General features: G+C 37.4%; 4 protein-coding genes across 4 annotated transcripts; 1 reads left to right on the plus strand and 3 right to left on the minus strand.

Moving 5' to 3' along the window:
* The first annotated feature begins 4,941 nt into the window (after nt 1-4,941).
* On the plus strand, nt 4,942-6,501 carry LOC103339154 (polygalacturonase-like). Its single transcript, XM_008242445.2, has 4 exons — nt 4,942-5,406; nt 5,537-5,826; nt 5,931-6,159; nt 6,271-6,501. Exons 1-4 carry the CDS (start codon nt 4,942-4,944, stop codon nt 6,487-6,489), a joined length of 1,203 nt encoding a protein of 400 aa, XP_008240667.2. The 3' UTR covers nt 6,490-6,501.
* Nucleotides 6,502-9,089: 2,588 nt separating this feature from the next.
* Nucleotides 9,090-18,006, minus strand: LOC148914941 (uncharacterized). The gene is made up of 3 exons (XM_089043347.1): nt 17,958-18,006; nt 15,376-15,731; nt 9,090-9,369 (listed from the first exon to the last, which is right to left on the minus strand). Exons 1-3 carry the CDS (start codon nt 18,004-18,006, stop codon nt 9,220-9,222), a joined length of 555 nt encoding a protein of 184 aa, XP_088899473.1. The 3' UTR covers nt 9,090-9,219.
* LOC148914942 (uncharacterized) lies at nt 10,810-12,722 on the minus strand. Its single transcript, XM_089042630.1, has 5 exons — nt 11,974-12,722; nt 11,667-11,837; nt 11,524-11,548; nt 11,017-11,160; nt 10,810-10,941 (listed from the first exon to the last, which is right to left on the minus strand). Exons 1-5 carry the CDS (start codon nt 12,720-12,722, stop codon nt 10,810-10,812), a joined length of 1,221 nt encoding a protein of 406 aa, XP_088898756.1.
* A 1,056-nt stretch (nt 18,007-19,062) lies between the features above and the next one.
* LOC103339155 (CDPK-related kinase 7) lies at nt 19,063-25,688 on the minus strand. Its single transcript, XM_008242446.3, has 11 exons — nt 24,444-25,688; nt 23,563-23,690; nt 22,819-22,860; nt 22,588-22,696; nt 21,752-21,830; nt 21,367-21,663; nt 20,779-20,891; nt 20,114-20,221; nt 19,975-20,037; nt 19,704-19,871; nt 19,063-19,618 (listed from the first exon to the last, which is right to left on the minus strand). The coding sequence occupies exons 1-11, from the start codon at nt 24,927-24,929 to the stop codon at nt 19,481-19,483; spliced, it is 1,731 nt and encodes a 576-aa protein (XP_008240668.1). The 5' UTR covers nt 24,930-25,688; the 3' UTR covers nt 19,063-19,480.
* Between the last annotated feature and the right edge of the window lie 1,536 nt (nt 25,689-27,224).

The following is a 27,224-nucleotide window of genomic DNA, read 5'->3' on the forward strand; positions in this document are numbered from 1 at the left end:
AATTCCATAAATTACTCACCAAATGCTGGTTATTGAACAATCGCAAGGTGTCTGTGTTGGGTCTTTGTGCGGCTTTGCTCCACAAATGGAACCTATCACTTCCAACGAATACGGCTTCTCTCCTTCCCCTTCCACTGCTTCGTCTTTTCACTGTTTCAGAATCCACGCCTTTGCTCCTTCCACTCAAAATAAATACTTTTTCACGGTTTAGATAGTGGAGTTGCGTTCAACCGTCGTTAACCTTTGCCTTCAACCGTCGTTGCTCGTTGCCTTCCGTTTCTCAAAGCTTAGCGGTTTCTCTGAGCTATGAGTTTGAGATCAATGGGTTTTTTCTGTTCAAACTTCGAACTTGCCTCTCTTTCTTTTTTTTGTTGGGACCAACTTCATTGCTGGATATTAAATTGGGGTTTGGGTTCCTCACCTACCCGATTGCACAACTTTATCCCAATTCTCCCCAGCCCTTGGATTGATCCAATGACTATAAAGTGAACCCCTTATAACTTACCCCTCATTATAGTTTGAGCGGTTAGAGGCTGAATTATAAGGAGTTCACTCACAGCCCAGTGGATCGATGTGGGACAAGCTTACCCACGGCCCAGTAGGTGGAATGGAATCAATGGAATCAGAAACCAAGTGTTTTTTCTTTTTTCCTGCTTTTGCTGTCAAAATCAGAAACAGAGTTTCGTTTATATAAAGAATGCATAAAAGAAAAATCAAATACAGAAGGCACTTCAAAAATTAAGCTTCACTGTGAGTGTTGGATAATGGATGAGTGAAAAGGTCAAACAATTTTGGAAGTGTGAATAAAAGAAAGATCATATAACGGAGAAAAATAAAAACCCGTCATTGTCTTGGTGTTGGAAAAATTGTAGTGGATGTATAAAACTCTACACACAATTTTGAATGTTAATAAAAAGGCGAAGATGTCATTACAGGGAAAAAAGACAAAGCTTCACAGTGTTGGAAAAAGTTTTGTGGACTATTTTTTTCCAAAGTCTTCAAATGAATGTGCACATTAATTTTTTGACTCACACATTTTGGTCTCTGTCATCGCATTTTGTCAAAAAGTTAGAAAAAAAATTTCGCTTGACAATACATGACACAACCTATTAATCCATGACACAAAATAAACAAAAGCTATATATCGGAGAAAGAAAATAACTTCAAAATGAGAATGTTTCAAAAATTCAGAGGCCACTTGTGATAGTGTGAAAGAAAGCTCCATTTGCTTTAGTGTTGGAAAATTTTCTGTGGACAAGACAAGACCAAACCATTCAAACAACTATGAAAAGCGGGCATAAAAAGGAAGAAATCTTATCGGAGAAAGAAAAGCTTCCACACTGCATTAGTGCTGGAAAAAATTTATTGGATGAATAAAAGTTAATAACAATTCTCCAAGTGTGGTTTGCCAATTTAGTGGATGAAGAAAAATTCAACACGGGCTACAGATGAATCTGTATGCTTGTCATCTTCGTACTCCTCGAGACTGATTTCTGATCATGCCCTGCAAAGATGGAAACAAATTTGAACATTATATATATATAAGGAAAATTTAAGTCTCGTGTGATTAAAAAAGACCTCGGACGCACGGAAGCGCATGCGAAGAAAATAGTATAAATGAAAGAACTTACAATAAATTAAATGAGCAAACTGTATTCTGGTAATGCTGCACCAAGAGTATTGAGATAGTTGAAAGTGAAACATAGAAATGGAGATTTACTTATTCCTTTTCCATGTGTCGTCTTCTTATCGGCTAGCAAAATATGTGTTTTCACAATAGGTGTGGCATAGTGTATCTGCGTAATGGAGCAAGAAACGAGCCACGCCAGAGAGCCACGCACAGGATTGTGTAGATGCTTGTTTTCTTTGCTTTTGAAGGGACCTTTTTCCCGTGGGACGAAGGGATTTTTTTCCAACGGGACCTTCGGGTTGAATTTCATGGATTTCAAGGACATTTCTTTTTGAAGGAAGGACCCTTTATCCGTATTACACGTGAAGAATATGTAACATACACATACATACAATTTTATTGAGGGATACCTTTAAGGGTCTTTTTAACATCACTAACATACATAAATACCAAACCTAAAGATACCTCGGGATCCCTCAAATAAGGATACCTTTCAAGGTCCATTACGATTTTTTTTCAACAATTATTTTCATGTCATTATTAAGATATCATCCTTACAAAAAATTAGATAAATTGAAAATCGTTTAGACATCTAGTTGTGATCAACAAAATAGACGAACATGGGTTTTCAAGAAAACACTAAAATAACTACCATTAATTAAATGATCAAATGATTTTGAATTCAAGTGATTTTTTTGCAGAGATAATCTTTGAGGAAATATCGAAAGAAACCAGAAAGAGGATGATGATGGAGATCTAACGCCAAAATGCATGTGGAGATCCGACACCGAAAAGTAGGTGGAGATTCAAAGTCAGGACGCAGCCGCCTATGATGGTTGGAGGAAAATCATAACAAAACGAAGACAACTTGGGAAAACCTTCTGTCTTTGAAGATGGGGGAAGAGGAAAAGGGAGCAAGAGAAGAAGGGAGTGTTCTTCCTCCCCCTCTCAAAATGAAAACGGCTCTAGGATTTTTTGTTGGGAGAGAGGGGGCCAGGGTTAGCAATAGTCCTCATATGTACTAAAAACTTATGATAATGTGGAAAACATTATACAAAGATAAATTTAATGTTAAAAATAATTTTAAACTAACTAAACTAGAGAAATTCTCTATGAGAACGTCTGGAAATTATTATCGTGCGGATAACATGTATTACCTCCCTCCCCCCAATTTTCCTCTATGTTTACAATGACAACCACAGGGTAATAATGTATAGACATCTAAATAGGAGAATTTCCGTAGTTTTGTTGGGAGTGTTCTTCCTCCCCTCTCAAAGTGAAAACGGCTCTAGGATTGTGTGTTGGGAGAAAGGGGGTCAAGGTTAGCAATAGTCCTCATATGTACTAAAAAACTTATGATAATGTGGAAAACATTATACAAAGATAAATTTAATATTAAAAATATAATTTTAAACTAACAAAACTAGAGAAATTCTCTATGAGAACGTCTGGAAATTATTACCGTGCGGATGCCATGTATTACCCCTCCCTACTTTCCTCTCTGTTTACAATGGCAATCATTCGAATATGAGAATTTCTGTAATTTTGTTACTATAGCGTATTAGGCATTATTATACTTATGTGGTTTGGCTCATTATCTATTTACGGAACCCATAAATTGAATAGAAATATGAAATAATTGCTAAGCTCTGGCCTTAAATTCAAGACCTCGAGGGAAGGTGAACAAAAATTATAGTGCTATATTATCCCTGGGCAAAAGGTACATCAAAATCGAACTAAACATGACTAGAAATTCAATTACAAAAGATTAGATACACTGAGGTTGTCAAGTTGTCATTAGCTCTTCTCCGGATAGTGAAGCTGGAATTCATGCTCTTTCCAATGATCAAGATTAATGTAAAAAAAAAGAATGTGGAAACACAACGAATTTACATTGTTTTAAAAACTAGTATTCTTCAAAATTATCATATGGTTAGTTTAGTCCCTAATTCTCGAACCAAATGGGACCACCCATTCATGTTTGTTTGGACATCAATGACATGATTGGGACTATAAAGAAACAAAGAAAACAAATGAATTTCAAATTATTCTTTGGATATAGTTATTTCAAATCCATTTTGAATATGTGTTATCATCTAGTTAGTTCGTATACATTTAATCTAATTGAGTTCTTGTTTTTGTAGCAGATTGTTGTCAAATCCAAATTTTTTCTTTCATATCAATCAATCCAAATGGAGCCTAATTAATACTGTACACAGTCTACATATTGCTAGAAAATAACAATAAATAAGAAGGATGATTTGGCAGCATTAAAAAAAGAAATAGACATTATCTCAATTTTTATTGAACAAAAATGAGAGAGCACTTCCAATTTCTCAAAAAAGTGATTGTGTGATGAGAGGCCAAGCTAGGCAGCACGCTGGGGTGTGATGGCTCTTGACCCGTGAGGTTTAGTATTCATACCTAACACCCCAATCTAATACCAAGTTGAGGTTTGCTACCCACCAGTTGAAGATGGGCGGCCCTACTAACCCGAGGGTAGGGGGCGTGCTTTTGTACGACTTCACCAAGGTGAATAGTGCAAGACCACCACACTTCACCTAACAAGGCTTGCTCAAGCAACCAATTACTTTAATGTCCTCCTTAGTTACAAGCTCACGCTACTAAACTCGGCAATTACAAGATGTCATGTAAGTCCTTATAAACATTCGTATTATTGCGTATTTTTTCAATGTGGGACTTTACAATAAGCCTATGCCATCATTAGGATACCCCAGTAGTGATTTCAGAATGCTCGTTAGCATATATCTATCTACTACCTATACAATACTGAAATTACAAATTATCCTGCGCGTTACTCCACCGAGGAATGAGTAGCCATGAAGGGATTTAAGTACAGGAAAGTGTGTCCCACTTGGGATGAATTGATTCCTTAACAAGTCAACGGCAAAAGTAATCATATCCAAACTAATATTTTAATTGAATTATTATCAATTCATATAATATTATATGATTCATTGATTCATTCATATTACTTATATATACAGTAAAACACAAAAGAGTAGCCACCAAATTGGTGCCGGCGCAGCTTTCATAACTATATTTTCTTTAAACCTACACCACCTCTCTCTGTATATATAATATCATATACAAACATCCCTTATATAAACCTAATTACTTACTGCATGCATGTATCATCAAGAGTATAAGTACCCTACAATGTTCAAGTTTTCTCCATCAACCTCTCAGTTCCCAACTTCATTCGTTATCATCGACGTCATCGGTTTAATTTAATCTCTCTCTCTCTCTCTCTCTCTCTCAAACAGAAAGGAAAAATAGAAAAGGAGAAAATGGCTGAGGTTACAAGAAGTTGTTTTAGCAGAGTAGCACTACTCATCCTATATATCCTACACCAATCATGTGTTGCTAAGAGTACATTAATTTTCAGTGTCCTAAGCTTTGGAGCCAAGCCTAACGGTGTAATAGATTCTACACAAGCTTTTCTGGATGTATGGACTGCAGCATGTGCCTCCTCTGATTCCACTACTATACGTATACCAAAAGGGAGGTATTTGCTTCGCAATGCTATGGTTTTCAAAGGTGATAACTGCAAAAGCACAGATATTACTTTTCGAATTGATGGAACATTGATAGCTTCGTCTGATTACCGAGTCCTTGGCCAAGCTAACAACTGGCTAAGCTTCGAAGGAGTTACCGGTGTGTCCATTATCGGAGGTGCCCTTGACGCTAAAGGTACCTCCTTGTGGGCATGCAAGTTAGCTGGAAGCACTGATTGCCCCAACGGAGGAGCCACGGTTAGTAATTTATGCTTTCTTGTCGATCAAGTGAAATCTTGTTTAAATGTGTTGTCTAGCTTACCCTACCAGTCTCTTCATGTTCTATTGTTTCCTAAATTCTGATATTTTTGTTCCCACGGATACGCAGAGTCTGAGTTTTACAAACTCCAAAAACATTAACATCAATGGACTAATGTCATTGAACAGCCAGATGTTCCACATTGTGATAAACGGCTGCCAAGATGTTCGCATCAAAGGGGTCAAAGTCAATGCAGCTGGAAATAGCCCAAACACTGATGGCATCCATGTCCAATTGTCAAGAAATGTTGCAATCTTCAACACCTCTCTCAAAACTGGAGATGATTGTGTCTCGATTGGCCCCGGAACAAAGGACTTGTGGATTGAGCAAATAACTTGTGGTCCTGGCCATGGCATTAGGTCAGATTTTATAGCTCTTGGAATATTGCATTGCTTCCATATGAAAATCTCGTAACAGTTAATATTATAGTTAGCTTATACATACATGGGTGTGGTGATTGCAGCATAGGGAGTTTAGCCAAAGACTTGGAAGAGGAAGGGGTCCAAAATGTGACAGTTAAAAATGCAATTTTCAAGGGTACTCAAAATGGTTTGAGGATTAAGTCTTGGGCAAGGCCCAGCAACGGATTTGTTCAAAGTGTTCAATTCCTTGATGTCGTAATGTTAAATGTCCAAAATCCTATTGTAATAGACCAAAACTACTGCCCACACAACATCAACTGCCCTGCTCAGGTAATGAAAACTATAACCACAATGTACGTAGTAATTGAGCATGTACTCATTCATAAACGTATGACTTGACTAAATGTCTAATGCACATTTCATCTTGTTTCAATATTATAGGTATCAGGTGTGAGAGTCAATGATATCGTGTACCGGAACATTCAAGGAACATCAGCTACAGCCATTGCAATAAAATTTGAGTGTAGCGCAACAAATCCATGTAGTGGGATAAGACTCGAAAATGTGAGTTTGACCTGCAGGAATCAAGAGGTTCAGTCACATTGTGCCAATGCAAATGGAAAGATTGTTGGCACTGTTCAACCAAACAGTTGTTTGTAATACTGAAGATGAGATTAGGCATGAAATACATGTGCATAGTCTACACACATAAGTCTGTACATAAATATCTATTTGGTTTCTAAGTAAGACCTCTTTCTGATTAATATAATATTTGTAATTTTATGCTTACTTACATGGAATGGGAATCATTCTCAAGAAATCCCTCATTCAGATTAGTGGAAATGCCTTGTTTTGATTACTTTCCATTGCCATTCCCTTTTATTCTGATTCCTACTCATTTTGATTCTAAGTACAAAAACAGAGCTATAATTAATAAGATTTTCAAAAAAGGCAAACTATTGTTTTCCATCTGTCTTTCGTTTACTTCTTACCAACCCCTGAACTCAAACTTGACAACCTCCAGCAGCAACTTGCAATACAATTATATTACCTGAAGTGAAAGTTCTCTAGTGGGAGTAATAATAAGTGCCTATAAAAAGTCCTTTTGGAGCAAACTTTCCTTCTTCCTTCCCCTTTTCTTCAAGCATCTTCATAGTGTTTTCTCCTTCCTCCAACAAGCATTGCAAAATGGGCAAACCAAAGGCTAGTTTCTTCCCAGCCCCTGTTTCCACAGCACTAACAACGTCCCGTCATATGAAACAATTATAATGACCATCAAACCGAATATAACATAACCTGTCCAAAACCATACATAACAACCTTAACCAACCTTCCCTTGATGAGCAGCAGTAGGAAAACAAGCTTTATGGATTGGCGTCGGTTCTGAGTCCCCACCTATATGGGCAATGCTAGCAACCTTCTCTTTAACCTTCTCTTTTGAACCTTCTCTCTTCTTCTTATGACATGTGTCACTTCTCTCTCACTTAAAATAATATTTTCAATGTTAAAACAATATTAATTTGTATTTCTATATTTGCCCTTGACAGAAACTAAAGCGTCAAAAATCTTTTCTTTTTTTGCTTTGTTTGCCCACACAGCCATTTTTTGTTCATTTAATTCAAGCACCACCCGCTTGTGGCAGCCATCACAGACTCACAGCCCGATCCCAAACCACCCTTTTCCCACCCCCTCTGCGCCCAAAAAACTACCCACCCACCCACGACATAGCCCAGCCCCTCTCTCTCTCTCTCTCACTCACTCACTGTACATATGGGTGTGGTGAGAAAAAAAATCCAAGACTTTTTGTATGTCTCTCTCTACCTGTGTAGACTGCAGACCCTTTGGTTCCCAAATTCATGAAAGTTTGAACATGCCCTTTTTTTAATAACATAACTGTTTGTGCAAATAATCTCACGGAAGAATATTCGCTTCTAGATCCTTCAACCTTCGATCTTCCTTCTCTCTCTTCCTCGATTCCTGTAAAACAGATTGGAGTAAATAAACCACACCCGGGGGGTGTTGGCCAAAGGTCCTCCGATGCCTAAGTTAGTTCGAGTGTTTGTAGGAAAACAATAGCTAAGCAAAGGGTACGGAGTAGTGTTTATGTACGGTGTGAACCGGGCGGCCGGAGCCGTGTGGAGAAAATATGGAGAGTGGAGAGGGAGAAAGAGAGAGCTTCGGGTATTTTTCTCGGGTATTAGGAGTAGGTTTATATGTACCTTGAATGATGAATGAAGTAGTCTGTTTATAGAAGCCTCGGAGCTAGGGTTTCGTAGAGATCGAGTCGGACTTAGATAATATCTGATTTAATGATATTATCTTCTCTTTATTGAAGATAATATCTGAATTTAACGATATTATCTCTTTTTATGAAGATAATATCTGAATTAATGATATTATCTTCTCTTTATTAGGATAATATCTTAATTAATGTTATTATCTCATTAAATAAAGATAATATCCCATTAATTAAGATATTTATCCCAATTAATTAATTGGCCAGATAAACTGGTTCAATTAATTAATTTAAGAGATAATCTTCTTTTCCACGTGGCGTGCCCTGATTGGAAACGGAAATATTTGCTCCCACAATAACTGAATGAAAAACAGCAAATAGTGCTTTGGGGTTGAGATTTGAGAAATAAAACAAGAATTTTTAATTTCAGCAACAAGGAAAGAGAAGGAGGTGGGAAGGTACGGGAATCTGTGGAGGGTGGGGGCTATGTGGGAGGGTAGCGAAGGGGTGAGGAGAAGAAGGGTTGTGTTGTGGGAGGTGCTCGGAAGTACAGAGAGAAGGACGGGGAGAGAGAGATGGAGAGAACATTTATTTTTATTTTCTTTAGGGAGAAAAAGCAAAGGAAACATTAATAAGGGTAAATTTGGAAAACTAAAACTAACTTGTCTAAAGTATTAATGGCATGGTTTTAAGTAAGAGATAAGTGACACATGTCATAAGTAGAAGAGAGAAGGTCCAAAAAAGAAGGTTAGAGAGAAGGTTGCTAGCATTGCCCTTACCACCAATTCATCAACATATAGAGGGCCTGTCCACTGATGTGTTTCGTTATTTAATCATACCAACTCAGAGGATAATCTTAGCTTCATCATACAACCTCAGAGAGAGATACAAGAACTGCTCACTGCTCATGTATGATAGAACTATATTGGACACGTGGTAAAGACCATATATTTTTATGGACCTCATAATTAGATTGAAAAGAAATATGAAATAATTGCTAAGCTCTGGCCTTAAATATGAGACCTTGACGGAAGGTGAACAAAAATTATAAGGCTATATTATCCCTAGCCAAAAGGTACATCAAAATCGAACTAAACAATACTAGAAATTCGATTACAAAGGATCAAAATCGAACTGAGGTTGTCAAGTTGTCATTAGCTCTTCTCCGATTCTGAGCTTGAAACCCATGCACTTGGCAACATTGGATAATGCACAAGTGATGGAGGAGACATCAAAACAGGGACTTGATAGGCCGGCTGCTCATCATGATTAGTATCTTCCCGGATGAAACATTGATTTTGTTTCTTAGGGTTAATGGTTCTATTGGTCCCCAAACTTTGACCGAATTTTCATTTGAGTACCTCAATTTCCAAAATGGTACCCACGGTCCCGCAACTTAAGTTTCGTTTGAATTACTAGTCTCACCGTTACTTCTATTAGTTTTTTCGTTATATTTAGGGGTATATGGGTCTTTTCAGGTTGGTTATATTATCCCCCTTCTACAACTTGCCTTCGCTCCCTCTGAAATAGACGATCGAGAGAGAGAGCCTGCCGCCGAAAACCTAAAGAACCAAAAGTTGCAATCCACTTCTGCAGCTTGCATATTGGCTGAGTAAAAGTTGGAATCGTCAAGTTTGGAAGCTTGAAGAGCAGATTAGTTCGAAGGATGGCAAGTGATATGTCCGAAACATCATCAATGGAATCTAACCAAAGCCCCAAATCGGTGAAGTATTGTCATTGTGGGAGTTTGATCAAATCGAGGACTTCATGGACGGACATGAATCCAGGAAGACGCTTTGAGGCTTGTGACAACAACTAGGTAAACAATTTTAGACTATTGGGTTTATGCACAAAATTGGTATTATGTTCAGATTTGTTGTGATGAAGAATTTGATAATAACGAAGCAGAAAAACAAAGTTGGAGAGCATTATTTTAGGTGGTTGGACAAGGAGACATGTACAATAGGGAAGAATGTGGTGCCTGGTCTGCTTAGAAGAATAAGAATGATGGAAACTGAAATGAGGGAGACAGAAGAGAGAAAAAATGTTGTGGTCAACACACTTCAATCCTTAGAAGCTCGAAACTTGGAAATGGAGGGCATAATTGAAGAAAATATGAAGGAGTTGGATTATGCAGTCAGAGACAACAGAAGGCTTAGACTTTTGCTGGAAGACAATATGATGAGGCATCAACAAAGAGAATGTAGGATGAGTATGGGTGCTTGTGTTTTATTTATGGCCATTGTGATGATGATGATCATGGTGTCGAACATGTCTGGAAAATGTATGGGAGTAAGGGCAGTGAAACCCATTTTGGAGCTAATGTAATTCCCGAAATTAGTTATGCAATCTTGTAATGTTATTAGTTATGCAAAAGGCTTATGGATTTTGAAAACGTTGGTTATTTACAATGTTGTAATTCCAGATTCATTGACCTCAATCTGCATATAAGACTTATTCAAATTAAGGCATACAAATGCATATGAAATAGTAGAGCAACCTTTCACATAAGCAGAAGAGTGAAACTTACATTCATTACAAATTCAAATGTTCACAGATAGAGCGTTTTCTGGAAAAGTGCAATCATATGACATGTTTAATACATCCCCATATCCACCACATGTTCCAAAATGATAACTTGTTACTCTAACAGAGTACAAAACACACTGAATCATCAAAAGAGCCATGTTTACAACATAGTTTAAGTCTAAAAAGGTATCCCCAAAATAGTTACAAAACAGCATTCATCTTAGTGGCTGTGAAGATGATGCACCATTGGTTGTTCCAAAGATAGAGCCTTTGCTCACTGGTTGAGATGATGATCTTCCAGAGCCTCTCATTCTGCCTCTCCCACTACCACCCCTAGTTGATGCAACCTAGAAGCAAATATTGAGGTTATTGAAATGACATAAGAAAATGTGAGTATGAAACCATGAGGAACTATGACTTACAAGTTGGGCCATTTGATTTGGTCCAATTGGTGCACTCCCTTGGATATTTGGAGGTAATGCATGAGGTTGAGGTTGAGGTTGAGATGATGATCTTCCTAAGCCTCTCATTCTCCCTCGACTTGTACCACCCTTGGTTGCTGCCACCTACAAGCAAATGTTCACATATGTGATTGATGTTATACAAATGACATAAGAACATGTGAATATCAAACCATCTTCAAATATCACTTACATGTTGGGCCACTAGATTTGGTCCAATTAATGCCCTTGCTTGGATATTTGCAGAAAAGGCTTCAGTTTGGGCTTGGGCTTGGGCATGGCCTTGGGCTTGAGCTTGGGATTGGGCTTGGGCTTGGGATTGGCCTTGGGCTTGAGCTTAGGATTGGCCTTAGGCTTGGGATTGGCCTTGGGCTTGAGTTTGGGATTGGCCTTGGGCTTGAGCTTGGGATTGGGATTGGGCTTGAGCTTGGGATGATGATCTTCCTAAGCCTCTCATTCTCGTTCTACCTCTACCACCCTTGGTTGCTGCCACCTACAAGCAAATGTTCACATATGTGATTGATGTTATACAAATGACATAAGAACATGTGAATATCAAACCATCTTCAAACTATACTTACATGTTGGGCCACTAGATTTGGTCCAATTACTGCCTTTGCTTGGATATTTGCAGAAAAGGCTTCAATTTGGCCTTGGGCTTGAGCTTGGGATTGGGCTTGGGCTTGGGGAGCATGATTTTGGGCTTGGGGAGCTGGAGCCTGGGCTTAGGGAGCTGGAGCCTGGGCTTGGGGAGCTGGAGCTTGGCCTTCTTCAGCTTGCATCTGGAATCATTACAAAATTAGATTAGGTTAGGTTATAGGTGATAACATGAAGGCAAGGAATCTGAATGCAGCTTTTACCTATTGGACCCTTTCACATCCTCTTTTATTGTGTCCTTCTTGACCACATCTTGTGCACCGAATCTTGATAAAGATTCGTCTGAGCCTTGCAGGTTGTGGTTTCCAGTTGAGTGGTTTTGGATTTGGAGGTACTGGAGCTGGTATTTCCACCTCCCCTGGTTCTTTTGTCCTCACCTTCCTTGGCCTTCCAGGTTGGATTCTGAAGTTGGGAGGCTTAATAGCTGGTAAACCACTCTGTGGCCATTGGTCAATGGAAGGAACAGGTCCAATGATAGGATCATATGTTTTTAAGTAAGCATCTTTCTTGTACAATTTATCCACATAATCCTCTATGTCTTTATTTCTATGGAAAATAGCAGAAATTGCATATGGGCAAGGAATCCCACATAAGTCCCATCTTCTACAAGAGCAAGTCTTTGCTCTTAGATCGACAGCAAATTCTCCCCCATACAGCTGACTTACTTGATATTTCTTCTCCCCAGCCAACCTTGGTATGCATTGACTTGATGCCAACTTATTTTTCTCTATTATGTTGAAGATTCTAGGACCAACAGTATACCTCCAATGTTGACAAAAAGCCCTTCTATTAGCCATCCTAATCATAATATACATCCTTATTCTCTCAAGGCATGTTAGGATTGGCTTATCCCTTGCATCAATAATGGCTGCATTGAAGCTTTCACATAGGTTATTTAACAACAAATCATACTTATAGTGTGTTGCAAAATGAGATCTTGACCAATTTTTTGCAGGCCTCTCAATTAGCCACCCCCAAGCATCTGCATCCTCCCTTTTCAGATTATCCATCTCTGCTTCCCACCAAGGCAATGTGGTTGCCCTTGCAGCAGCCCATAGCAAATGTTTTAGAGCAAGTCCTGTGTGCTGGCCTCTGAAGTTGTTATACAAATGTCTCATGCACATTCTGTGTTCAGTATTTGGTAAAACTGTTTGCATAGCAGGAATTAGCCCCTTCTGTTTATCACTTATAAACACCCATGCCAAACCATTTTGGATCCCCAAGTCTGCAATTAAGAGTTCTAGAAACCATATCCAACTTGCCTTGCTTTCTATTTCAACTACAGCATAGGCCAATGGGAACATACCATTGTTCCCATCAACACCAACTGCAGTTAAGATCTGCCCTGAGCAGGGTCCTTTTAAGTGGCACCCATCAACACCTACGACAGGCCTACACCCTTCTAAGAAACCCTTTTTAGAACCAGCTAAACAAATATAAATCTGTTCAAACAATGCATCATCACCTGCTAGTTCAGTTTTAATTACCACAGTACTTCCAGGGTTAGTCTTCTTAATTTGCTCTGCATAATCCCTTAATCTCTCGAATTGTTCCTTGTACGAATCTTTAATGACCTTCTTAGCCAATTCTTTTGCCCTATACACTTGGTTCTGTGTAACATTTATTGCATAGTGTTCCCTCACCTCATCTTGAAGTTGCCCCACAGTCCAATTAGGATTTCTTCTCATCTTATCACAAAATCTTTCTGAAATCCATGTTGAATTAGCATATCTCAATCTGTCTACTCTGCCACATGTATGATCAACATGTATAGCCTTTACTACAAAAGTGGATTCCTCTTTATCAATCCTAGATGCATAAAGAACAAATGCACAGTTTCCAGATCCACTACACACGACCTTCACCCTCCTCTTGTCATTTTTTTGAAATTTCAGCAACTTGCCATTTACAATGGCATATTCCTTTATTGCTTCTTTCAAGTGCTCCCGATTTGCAAATTGCATCCCCAAATGAAACTCTGGATTTTTAAGGTCAGTAGCTCTCCTATATTGCTTGAACTTTGGTAGGCGAATCCTCTGCTTTTTTGTGCAATGTCGACTGGTATTCTCATCATCTGAGGTGTTCCCATCAGAATATAAGGTATCAGAATCTGCCCCATCATCAGAAATCTCTCCTGGCCCTTGTGTTTGTGTTTCAGTCTCAACATTCACTTCTTCATCACAAGGCATATTAATGTCTACATTACAACCTTTGTTTGCCTCCTCATCTTCACTAAACTCATAATCACTATTCACATACTCTGACTATTCTTCTTCTTCATCAACTACAGCTTCACAATCTCCAAGCAAAACAACATGCGCACCAGTATCTAAAGCCTCATTATCCTCCTTCATGTGGTCTTCATTAAATCTCCCATAGTTGTATTCTTCACTCTGCAAACTAGGCCATTCCACAGATGTTTGAGTCCATGTATTTTCACTTGTTTTGTTGTCAGTATAGTATAACACTAACACTCTATTACTTGTTATGCAGCCAACCATCTCACATATAACACTGTCATTGTCAATGAGCTTTACAATAGTTTCACCATTACTGTCATACATCTTACAATATATTTGCAAACCTATCTCCTTCTTAGTTAGGTCCACTTCATATCCTAACTCTATACCTATTTTCCTTAAATCCAAGAGTGATAGATAATCATCCACACAGTTGTCCAAATAGCACAATGTCCCCCCCTTATAAACCCCATCTTGTACAACACCCCTATGGTGAATTTCCAAAGTGCAAAACTCACCCTTATCTGCAAATGAAGCAGTAGTCTCAGTTCGACACCAATTTTTAAAATCTCTGCTCACCTAAATAAAGACAAATCACACTAAACCCTACCAGTAGACCACAAATCTACCAGTAGGACCACCAAATGTGCTAGTGTGTGCAACTGTGCAATCAATTCACATATATCAAACCAGTAGGACCACAAACCCTTAAATTCAACAAGGATAGTAGGACCAAGTATGCACTCAATGTTTGACCAAAACACAAGGTATGCGTTCAATGTTGACATAAAGACAAAAGAAAACAAGAGAGACAATAACAAAACTCTCAATTGATGCACAGTTCGAGCAAACACAGATAGAATTCCAAAACAACAAAACGCAATTAACATATCAAAAAGCATTCCTAGTACTTCCATTAGCATCGCATACCGTATATGGGGGGGTCTCCAGAAGTCCTGAATGCAAACTCCATCAAAGTTGTCGACAACACCTATTGACCCCACAATGAGATAACCAAGACGTATCGACACCAGACGACCTTAATACACAATGACCCAGACAAAATCAACTCAAACTCTTTAGTTTTTCTGCTTTTGTCTGAAAGCTTCAGCAGAAAAGATTCGTCTTTTTCTTCTTCAGCTTTTTCGTTCGTACAAGAGTTCTTTTCTTCTTTTTTTTTTGGTCTGAAGTACAAGAGTTCCATTATACTCGTATCAGAGATCCTAAAAGGGTAAAAACCTTTTTTGTCCCTCAAAACCAACCTGAAAAGACCCAAATACCCCTAAATATAACGAAAAAACTAACAGAAGTAACGGTGGGACTAGTAATTCAAACGAAACTTAAGTTGCGGGACCGTGGGCACCATTTTGGAAATTGAGGTACTCAAATGAAAATTCGGTCAAAGTTGGGGGACCAATAGAACCATTAACCCTTGTTTCTTATTAAACCCCATATATCTTTCCATAGAATCAATCTTCTTGGTTGCAACTTGTATCTTAGATTCGAGTGAAGCAATGAGCTTAGTCAATTCGTCCTGCGAAAAATCATCTATTCGATCGTCCCATGTCGGGTACTCCTCCTCAGAAATCTTCTTCCCTAAATTTTGAAACTTTGTCGGGTATTCCCCCTCAAAAATATTCTTCCCTAAATTTTGAAACTTTTCGTCATCGTCATCGTCATCCACGTGATCTTTCTTGTCCTCATAAAAATCGGACAGATCAAAGTTTCTCTTCAATCCGGACGGGGACATATCCTTAGAATCCTTGTACTTGTTGAGAACTAAAAGAATTGCAACTTAACTAAGAGAGGCATATTGTGGTTTATTTCTTAACTAAAAGAATCCAAGGGCAAATTCAAACAAATTTGAATGGAGAGACTTTCAAAATTTTCAACCAAGTGAAACTCTTATTCAATTGCATACAAATCAAAATCTTCTCTTGGCTTTGAAATTCAGTTGTTTTTCAGCCAACAGACTAACAGAAAAGGAGAAAAGACAAAGAGACTCTCACAGAGGCATTTCATCAAACAGATAGTATAGGCTCAATTTGGCATATTTCACTATCCATATTCACTACTGCTTAATATGCGCACATTTGTTTCTATTTCACTATCCATATTCACTACTGCTTAATATGCGCACATTTGTTTCTATACTCTTCCACCATCTCCTCTTCCGAGTCGAGTTTGCCTCCGAAGGAACATTTGTTGTTTTCTTTGCCCCCGATGGGGACAGGGACAATCCGATTGTTTTCTTTGCTTCCGAAGAGGAGGGACTTACTCCGATGGGACTCTTCTCCTTTTTCAGGATTTACACTTCCGATGGGACAAAGGGATTTTTCCTCACGAGGAGAACCTTGTGTGTTAGAGGCTCAATTATAAGGAGTTCACTCACAGCCCAGTGGATCGATGTGGGACAAGCTTACCCACAGCCCAGTTGGTGGAATGGTTGCATGTAAGCCAACCCAGCTGCAGAAATCAATGGAATCAGAAACCAAGTGTTTTTTTTTCTCCTTTTGCTGTCAAAATCAGAAACAGAGTTTCGTTTATATAAAGAACGCATAAAAGAAGAACCAAATACAGAAGCCACTTCAAAAATTAAGCTTCACTGTGAGTGTTGGATAATGGATGAGTGAAAAGGTCAAACAATTTTGGAAGTGTGAATAAAAGAAAGAAATCATATCACGGAGAAAAATAAAAACCCATCATTGTCTTGGTGTCGGAAAAATTGTAGTGGATGCATAGAACTCTAAACACAATTTTGAATGTTAATAAAAAGGCGAAGATGTCATTACAGGGAAAAAATAATAATAATAATAAAAAGACAAAGCTTCACAGTGTTGGAAAAAGTTTTGTGGACTATTTTTTTCCAAAGTCTTCAAATGAATGTGCTCATTAATTTTTTGACTCGCACATTTTGGTCTCTGTCATCGTATTTTGTCAAAATTTTCGAAGAAATTTGTCGCGTGACAATACATGACACAACCTATTAATCCATGCCACAAAGTAAAGAAAAACTATATATCGAAGAAAGAAAATAACTTCAAAATGAGAACATTTCAAAAATTCAGAGGCCACTTGTGATAGTGTGAAAGAAAGCTCCATTTGCATTAGTGTTGGAAAATTTTCTATGGACAAGACAAGACCAAACCATTCAAACAACTATGAAAAGCGGGCATAAAAAGGAAGAAATCTTATCGGAGAAAGAAAAGCTTCAACACTGCGTTAGTGCTGGAAAAAAATTTAGTGGATGAATAAAAGTTGATAACAATTCTCCAAGTGGTTTGCCAATTTTAGTGGATGGAGAAAAATTCAACATGGGCTACAGATGAATCTGTATGCTTGTTTTCATACTCCTCGAGACTGATTTCTGATCATGCCCTGCAAAGATGGAAACAAATTTGAACATTATTTAAATATAGAAAACATAATATATATATATGGAAAATTTAAGTCGCATGTGATTAAAAAAGACCTCGCACGCACGGAAGCGCATACGAAGAGAATAGTATAAATGAAAGAACTTACAAGAAATTAAATGAGCAAACTGTACTGTGGTAATGCTGCACCAAGAGTATTGAGATTGTTGAAAGTGAAACACAGAAATGGAGTTTACTTATTCCCTTTCCACATGTCGTCTTCTTATTGGCCAGCAAAATATGTGTTCTCACAATTAGTGTGGCATAGTGTATCTGCACAATGGAGCAAGAAAGAGCCACGCCAGAGAGAGAACTAACGAACCTATGAGTGCCTCTTTACTTATTCTCTCAACACAGGATTGTGTAGATGCTTGTTTTCTTCGCTTCCGAATGGACCTTTTCTAGTGGGACAAAGGGATTTTTTTCCATGGGACCTTCGGGTCGAATTTCATGGATTTCAAGGACATTTCTTTCCGAACGACCCTTTATCCGTATTACACGTGAAGAACATGTAACATACACATACATAAAATTTTATTGAGGGATACCTTTAAGGGTCTTTTTAAGATCACTAACATACATACCAAACCTAAAGATACCTCGGGATCCCTCAAATAAGGATACCTTTCAAGGTCCATTACGATTTTTTTTTTCAACAATTCAAATAATATATTTTTCATGTCATTATTAAGAGATCATCCTTACAAAAAATTAGATAAATTGAAATCATTTAGACATCTAGTTGTGATCAACAAAATAGACGACCATGGTTTTTCAAGAAAACACTAAAATAACTATCATTAATTAAATGATCAAATGATTTTGAATTCAAGTGATTTTTTTGCAGAGATGATCTTTGAGGAAATATCGAAAGGATAGACGGTTCATATAATTGAAATTCAATGTCGAGTGCTCCTACAAGGTTATTACTCAAAGAAGATCAACTGAATTTCTATATCTTGTTTGCGTTAGTTTCGTTTATTTGTTCGCTTTTATGCGTAAGTAGATCGCTGGAAATTATATTTTCCCCAGATCGGTTATTGATGCGATGATGGGTATGGCCGCAACGTCGCTTCTTTAGGTGGTGGCGATATGGTTCATCTAGGCTCATGGATTGTTTTAGGGTTTGGGTTTGTGGGCTTTGTTTGGGCCTATGGTTAATTGTGGTAATGTGGGCTAATAGTTTTAGTGAGACTTTTGTTCACGTTAGTTTTGCTTTTAGCATATTAGTTTGTTGCCCTCTTGGAATTAGTATTTTAGACGTCTTGTTAATGTCTTTGATTGTACCGTTGAAATTTATCTAATGAAACTTTTATTTGATTATAAATAAATAAAATTATATATCATGTCAAAAATAAACATATGAATGCATAGGAGAGTGCACCCTTATGAAATGTGAAGAAAAAGATAAAAGGAGAGGCACAATTGTAGATTCAAAACAATCAACTATCAAGATATCAACCACTCACACATCCTCATACTTTTTTTATATTGAAAAAAAGGAAAAAAGGACTTTAATAGAAATCTAAAGGCCTAGCAACACACATTGCATTAGCACCCAAAACAACTTGGGTCAAGATAAAAGCATGATTTGTGGCTTATTCTAAACAAATGAGCCTTTGCTTGGTACCTAATAAAAAAGAAAAAATCAACTACTGATTTGTCAAAAAATGTTTCAAGGTATCTAATCAATATTTTCTTTATAATTTCAATAAAATCAGAGGAAGATTTTATTAGGAAAATTAAAGCGCAATATAACTACATGAGGGATGAACACCAGAGACCACAAAACTCACTCCAGTTTAGAACACTTCTGTAATCGGTAATCCTACACACATTCTGTGATCTACTCTCACCTGTACAATCCTCTAAACTTCAACAGCACCAATCATGGAGAGAAGAGAAGAAAGGGAAGGAAAAACCTTATATAACTTAACAGGGAGGAGAAAAAGTAATTTAAAAAAATTGACATGAGCATGCACTGCAGACCCTCCTAGGGACCAAAACAAAATGAAGTTCTCCAATTAAGCACACATTTTGTTCCCTTGGGGCATTCCAAGTCCTCGAGAGTAAGGATGGAGGTATCAAAACTGCATGTAGACCAGTTCTAGTTTAAGCCTTCTGAAATGTGCGTGAAGAAACTCCATGTAGTAGTCTAACAAACCCCAGAAAACTAAGTTTTCCATCCGAGTGTCTTATCCAGTCCTGGAGAACAACGTGAACTGGTACAGATGGGCTAAGCCCCAATTCCTGAAAATAGAAATTTACGGGGGAAAATGTTTAGCATAAAGAGGGTTTTTTATGTTCTATTTTTATTCACTGAGAGAGAGCATACCGAGGCAAGTTCCTCTATCATAATTGGTCTGTTTCCATCCTTCTCAAACAGCTCATATGCTCGTCTTGCATGTTGCTCCCAGCTCTCCATCCCTTCCAGCTGATGCACACTTATGGCAGCTGCACAAAATTCTTCAAAATCCAGCTTTCTATATCGGATAGAGCTGATCTGCAAGACACATATATACGACTGCAAATTCAGCTGTAATTCTTATTGTACAGAGACTTTTTATTAAGATAAACTAAAAGATATGTGAACTTAGAGATATTACCATGTTGACATAATCTAGAACCCGTGAATCTTTCATGGCATCAGTTGAGTTCCTTATTACACCCTGCTGAATGCCAATGTCAGTTCTAATGACTTCATAAATTATTAACAGAATACAATAGTTAGGAAAAAGTGCTGACCGTCTTGAAGTTCTGCATAGAGATGAATCCACTTTTATTTGGCCCTAACAGTGTAAATTGGTCCCGGAGATAAGCCAGCTGTGCTACACTTAATGTCTTTGCAAGAGTCTGTCAAAATGGCAAAAGTTTTTCACTCCATTTTGGTATTGCTTTAAAGGAAAATTTCAGATATTTACACCAATGACATGTGCTGAATAAGATAAATGAATGTGCAAAAGTATTCCTAAAATATTCATCACTCCAAGGCATTACTTTTTTTACAAAGTTGAGATAGATACAAAGCAATTATTTCAATAAGCGATTCTCAAAGATTCTATTCTTTTAGTTATTCCTCAGTTTCTCTTTCAAAATCAGCCCTGACAACCACTACAATATATAGGTTCCCAAACTCAACTGTTATACCAAAAGCTAAAAAAGAAAAGCTTCGCTTCAACTCAACCAAAACCTAGAGAACTGCCATAGGAGACATCACGAGACAAATTTGAATAATACTCATGAAACCAAAATGATGAAAAGGAAGAGGATAGAGAATAAAAATAGAACAAAACAATGAGGCACTAGTTAAGAATAAACAATTAATTGCAATATTTGAAGACATTTCAATTTCAGTCAGGTGCAAGACACCAACAAAGAGAAAAAAGATTAATAAACTTATTACTGCGTACCCCTAATGCTGATTTTCGTAGAGCAGATGAGCATATATAAGCTTTAACAAGTTTGTACACTATCATATCCATCGGTATCTTGACCTCGTGACAGTTGGCTAACCATGGGTGACCTGATTAAAAAAAATTGGCTGTCAGTATCCGAAATTCCAACAAACTTATGAATTTATGATGCAGAAAATGAAATCCATCACACCACCCTTAGAATAGATTGAAAGAAAGAGGATCTTCCTCCCCTCCATTTAAAGTTCAAATAGAGAATAAACGTTTTAATCTACACAGTTCAAGCATCTCAGGCCCGCTGCCATTCAGGAGAAGCCCAAAGCATGTCACAGTTAGGATTAGCAACTGGCCCTCTCCATTTGATCTTCAAAAGGAGAGAAACCTTTCCCAAAGAAAGAAGCCAGAGTGCTATCTCCCTTCTCTCAGATTATTAACTGTTTTCATTCCAGAATTTGTTTCACAAGGCTTTGACTAAATGTGGAAAAAAAAAACATAGATAGGAGCAAGTTCTCATCAGAAGTACCCTTTACTAAACATAATCCTATAGTGGGTGTCAAAAGAAGGGCCCTGAGCTTGGTGACTTACACAAAGCCTGAGACGCGGTTAGCCTCTTACGGTAATCCTTGTTCAGCAGTCTCTTTACAAAATCTCTCGCATCAGATGATAGAGAAGGCCAAGGAGCTTCATCAAAGCTTGGATCAGCCTTTAGTACAGCTCGGAAGATGCCAGACTCAGTCCGGGCCCAAAAGGGTCGGCTTCCACACAAAAGGATATAAGCAATTACACCAATACTCCACATGTCTGCCTCTGTCCCATATGACCTGTGTAGAACTTCAGGAGCTACATAGTATGCACTTCCTACAATATCATTCAGTCTCTCATCTGCACAAACTTAAGTATTAGAGCCCAATCTGGCGTTTAAAATTAACTAGAGCAGGATTTATCTTAGGCAGTAGTCCTGAGTCCAAACCTGGTTTTACATAGTCAGAGAGTCCGAAATCAATGGCCTTCAGGGGGGACTTCTCATCACTTGAAGTGAAAAGGAAATTCTGGAGCAGAAAATACCAAATCAAGGTTTAAAAAAGAGAGAATGAGGCAAAAGAGAACAAATATAGTCAAATAAGGAATTGTATCTATCACATCATTAAATCAATAATCAATTTCAGACCGCAAAAGAAATTCAACAATCAATAGATTGCACGTAGGTGCATTTATCCAGAAATTAAGAAAATAAACAATGCATGGATGCAGTTAGAAAAAAATCATTTGTCTTCAGAGTTGTCAGTGATGCAGGATGTGAGCTGCCTCTAACTCGTATTAATCAATGCACAGTTGCTCCCACAATAGCGAGAGGTATAATTTAGATTAACCACTAATGCAGGCAATGAAGCACTATGTATCCAATATCCATGGGAAGACCCTGTATGAAAATCTAGCGCAACAAAAAAAGTGAAAGGTAAGAATCCTAAAATTAATCAAGTTAAACCTAAAGCTGTTTGGCAATTCAAGATATTGCTCAATGGTATAAACAGCTGGTGCCAATGGGATAGGTGACATTCAAATCTAAGAGTAAAACAGTAGAAGGGGAAAATATTATTATTATTATTATTATTATTATTATTATTATTATTATTACCTTTGTTTTTTTTTTTTTTTAAATTTAAATTAATTTTAAGCATATGCAGATGCCTCGACCTAAGAAAATCAAGTTAAATTTTTACCTTTATGCAACTTCTAAGTTAGCATGTATTTAGGGGCTAAGTCTGTTGATACTCAAAAACTGAAAGATATTTGTGAATGAACTACCTCTGGCTTGAGATCGCGGTGAACCACGCCTTGGAGATGGCAGTAGGCAGTTACACTTAAAATCTGAACCATAACAGCCTTTGCATCATCTTCTGAATATTTGCCACCCCTAGAGAAGAGAAATGGGAATTCAGCTAGTTTGAAAGGTACAGAACAGGCTAGTGACTTCCAAAAAAGAAAGAGTTGCGTTCTTCCTTGTGACACAAATGAAAAGATTGTAAGAGCAGGTACCTTGAAAGTATGCTATCCAATAGTTCACCTCCTTTGCACAACCTGGAGAACATAACATTGATTAAGCTCCAATATCTTAAAAGTCTAAAATTATAGCAACAAATGCCTTGCTGATGGCCTACTTAGAATAATTTTACTACTAATATATATCGATATATATACGTATCTATATATCTATATATAGTGCTTTCCTTCAGTGCTAAATGATATCCAGCTGAAAAGGAAAAATGAATCACATAATTGATTCAGCACTTGTTACTAGAAATGATCACGCCCCCAATAAAAATTGTATGCCTTTTTTTTTGTTTTTGGGCAGAAAAAAATTGTATGCTTTTGGGGTCAAATCTGACCAGGTTTTAAAATTATTCTGCTCGCCCATCTCTGTTTTTGTAGATTGCACATCTAGATTGATCATACGGGTAACTTAGCCATGTCCAGATTAAACTTATGTTTCAAGGCACCATGATTACATAGCATCTAAATCCTAATGGCTTTGGTGTCAAAAAAGACACTTGCTAAAATAAGTATACATTGTTATTAAGGGGACTCATATGTATGCACGTTGTCACATGTTCAACAAGTTGCAACTTTGACACCTGGTACTGATGCAACCAAGCAGAAGAAGAAATTCAGGAAGTCGTATCAGCATCTTAAGCCAGTATTAAGAGAACTAAAATAAGCCAAAGGCATCCTATGACACAGAGTAAGACGCATATTCAGAAAGTTAAAGCAATCATAACTTACTCCATCACCACATAAACATTGTCATCATCTTCATAGGCTTCATAGAACTGCACTAGGTTCTTATGTGTTAGTGCCCGTAGGATCTTCACTTCTCTTCTTACATCCTCTATAGCAATTGCCGTTGTCATCTGCAGAAACATCTTTCATTAGTGTATGTTCACAGTCTAATAGTATGACATGGAAGGAAGTATGGGTCATCTAAAGATCCACATTGTAAGAAATGTTGATAGCAACAGAGAAGAAATCTATGAAGATTTTGTCTGCGTTGCAGTTATGATTTATTGTCATTGCCATTACAATATCCTAGTTTACTACTTTTGTTCAGACTAAGCCATGATCCTTCACTATTTAAAAGCCCTGAAGCTATCGACACTGAGCATAGATTGATACATATACACTTATCACCTTCATATAAAATAACATCTATAACGAGCCACTTAAGAGGGGCAAGCATACAGTCTATATCACACCCAAAGGACTAACAAACACAACACACAAGTTGAGTATGCAATATTCTCTTGAAGATAAAGTCTAATAAACCTTTACATCCTCAATATCCTTCTGATATTTCCAGCATAAGCTAACACGGACGACAGTTACTCAACATCAGATATGCTAAAGATGCGTCACAGCTCACTAAAATATATAAAACAACAAGACGAGTTATAGGAGATACGAATTAAGAATATTACCAACAGGATATTAAGGTCATATGGTCCCTAGTTAATGAAACATGTATGCATATGCACCTAAGCAATCTAATCAAACTTCTACGGAAACTAGGACAATTCAATTATGATTTTGCAAACAATAACTCAAAAAGAATTGAACTTGTTGAACATTGAGGAGATCACCAAAGAACCAAGAAATGAAATTCAGACCTTTGACTTTGGAATAACCTTGACAGCCACATCCTGGCCCTTCAAGCTCCCCTTCTTGGCCTTGGCAGAGCAAGTATACCCAAAATGCCCACGCCCCACTTCATCGCCAAGCTCATAATGAGCTACAAACTGTTTAGAAAACCCGAAATTCTTATCCAAGGCAACGTCACACTCACTTCCTTCAGGGATTGAGGCTTCATTGGGCTTAACAGAGCCATGCCTGCGAGCAAGCAATGCCCGAATGTGTTTCGCCGGAGAGGGAGGCGGGAAAGGTCGCTTAAAAATGCGCAGAGGCGTCGAACTCACGCTGGAGTTGGCAGGGGAGTTCTTGAAGAGACTTGGCAATGGACTTGGGCTGTAAAAGGGAAAGTTTGAGGATTTGGTGGAGTGGGAATTGAGTGCATAAGGCTCACTTTCACTGGGAATTGTGGAATCTTGCGATTGGGCTTTTGGGTTTTCTGTGGGTTTTCCATGACAGAGTCCCATGAATCACAAACCCAACAAACAGAAGAAAAAGTTTATTTGCAAGAATTAACAATGAAGATCACACAGCTCACAAAGTATGATGAGTGAAAAAAGAAAAAACAGTGAATTTTTAGACAATTAGGAAGGTGAAAGTGAGACTAAATTCAAGAACTTGGCGCTCATGAAACAAAATTCACACAGAATATATTCAAGGGAGGGAATTCTTAAAGCAGAACTGAATTGATCAAGAAAAACCCAGAAAGGATCATTGAATGAAGTCAATCCCAGAATCAAATTCCAAAGGGATTTTCACAGCAAAAGAGAGATACACAATTAGGGAAATCAATCTGAGAAACCAAGAAGAAAAGCAATGCAACTTTTTCTGATTAAACAAACAATGCCAGAGAGGAGAACCATCAAAAATTCAGCAGAACATGAAGCAAATTATAGGTGAGCAAGACAAGGAAATGATGGTGGGAAGCAAAAGCAAAGGGAAACTCAAGTAAAAAAAAATTCCAAGAGGAAGGAAGGAATGAGAGGAGAGGTGAAAAAAGTGAAGAAAAAGATGCTTAGCAGAGGCAGGAAGAAAAGAAAAGAAAGGGAAAAGGAAAACCCAAGGCCTCCTTTTTTCTGCTTTATGTAAGCTTTTCTGTTAATGGTTTCTGTGTGTGGCAATATCACTTTCATTTAGAGGGTGGAAGTTTCTTCTATTACTCTTGTTCACTGTGAATTCTTTCCTTGTATTTTCCTTTTCTCTCTCTCTCTCTCTATCTACATCTCTGGTCTCTGATAATAATAATTCATAATTATGGAAGTGGGGTTTGGGTTTGGATCCTTCCAGCCTGTCCTTTTTGATCCCTAAAAACGAAGATAGATATGTTGCCTTGTATCTGTAATAACAAGTTAAGAGTCTGTATGTGTATTTGAGCTTTGACCAGCTTTTGTTTGGCTTTGGATGGTTCCAAAGGTTTCTCTCAAGAAATACTAGAGATTTTTTTTTTTTTTAATTCTTTTGTTTATGAGATAAATGCTAAAGAATTTAGGTGAACAATAATATGCATGCAATACCTATTTGTAATTGGGTTAGGTTAAAAAAAAAACAAGAATATGAGGAATGTGGGATGAGATGTGGAGTGCATAGAAGGGAAAATAATTGAAAGAGAGAGTAAGGAAAAAAATTGAAAGCTAAATAATGTACAATTTCTTCCTCTGTTTTTCTTTAAGAGAAACTACACAACAGAAAGTGAAAGGAGTTGTTTCATTTCAAGTTTGCGAAACTTGATAGAAGAAGCCAAAAGTATCAGCTGCAAAGTTTGCGTCAAAAACTTGTCCATTAGTTTAGTAGCACACAATGTCTACTTTGTTTAAGAGAAAGTCTTTAAGTTAAAATATGAACCACAGTTGTTGAATAAAAATAAATAAATAAACATGTTGAAATTGAATTTCTTCATATTTAGAGGAATAAACTAGATATTTCGAATTAAGGAGCCTAATTTGCTACCCGTGGAGCATCCGCCATAATTTCTTATAATTCTTTGTTTATTTCTTTTTCAATCGTACTTCTTCTTTTATAACTAGCAAGGCAAAGCAAAAAACCGTAAGTTTCAAGATCAATGCTTTGATACCATGTTAAATAAAGGCAAGCTAGGTTCAAAGATTTAGGAGTCATATACGACAATGATAAAAAGTCTCACATACGCATAATGTGACATGAGAAACACGTGTATTGTGGAGATACCGTATCATAAAATTGATGCTTAGTAGTGTGGGACATTTTAATTTCCTTCATTTTAAAGTAAAATAAAAATTGTGACTCTTAAAGGACGTTTGAATGTGTTAGTTGAACCTCTCTAAAATTACAAAACAAATTTTAGGCCTCTTAAAAAATTATATGTTAACATATTTTCAATTTATTATATACGTAATTTTCTTTGTGATAATGTCATCAAAAGTTGCCTTTACGATTTAATAAATAGACTTGTCATCAAAGGTCATCAAAAATTGTCCTTTCGAGCTAATAAATGGAAGCACTACAAGTCAAGTACATGGCAAGAAGCAAAGTTGCTTCCCTAGTTAAGCAGTATTCTGCATGTTTAGAACCAAATTGTGAGTTTGGTAACAAAAAGGAAAAACTCAACATCATTTTGCAAGGGAAATGCCAAAGAAAAGGTTGGAATCTAAATCAAACCCCCTACATGATCCATCTTAAAACACAAACCAAAATAAAAACTCACAAGCATAAGCAATCCATTCTAAAATGACCAAAGTAAAAAAGAAAAAAAAAATTTAGCTAGATTTAACGAAATTTCAGAAACT

The sequence above is a fragment of the Prunus mume genome, linkage group LG8 (genome assembly GCF_029339155.1).
Source record: "Prunus mume cultivar Tortuosa linkage group LG8, ASM2933915v1, whole genome shotgun sequence".
In the NCBI taxonomy this organism is placed as follows: Eukaryota; Viridiplantae; Streptophyta; class Magnoliopsida; order Rosales; family Rosaceae; genus Prunus; species Prunus mume.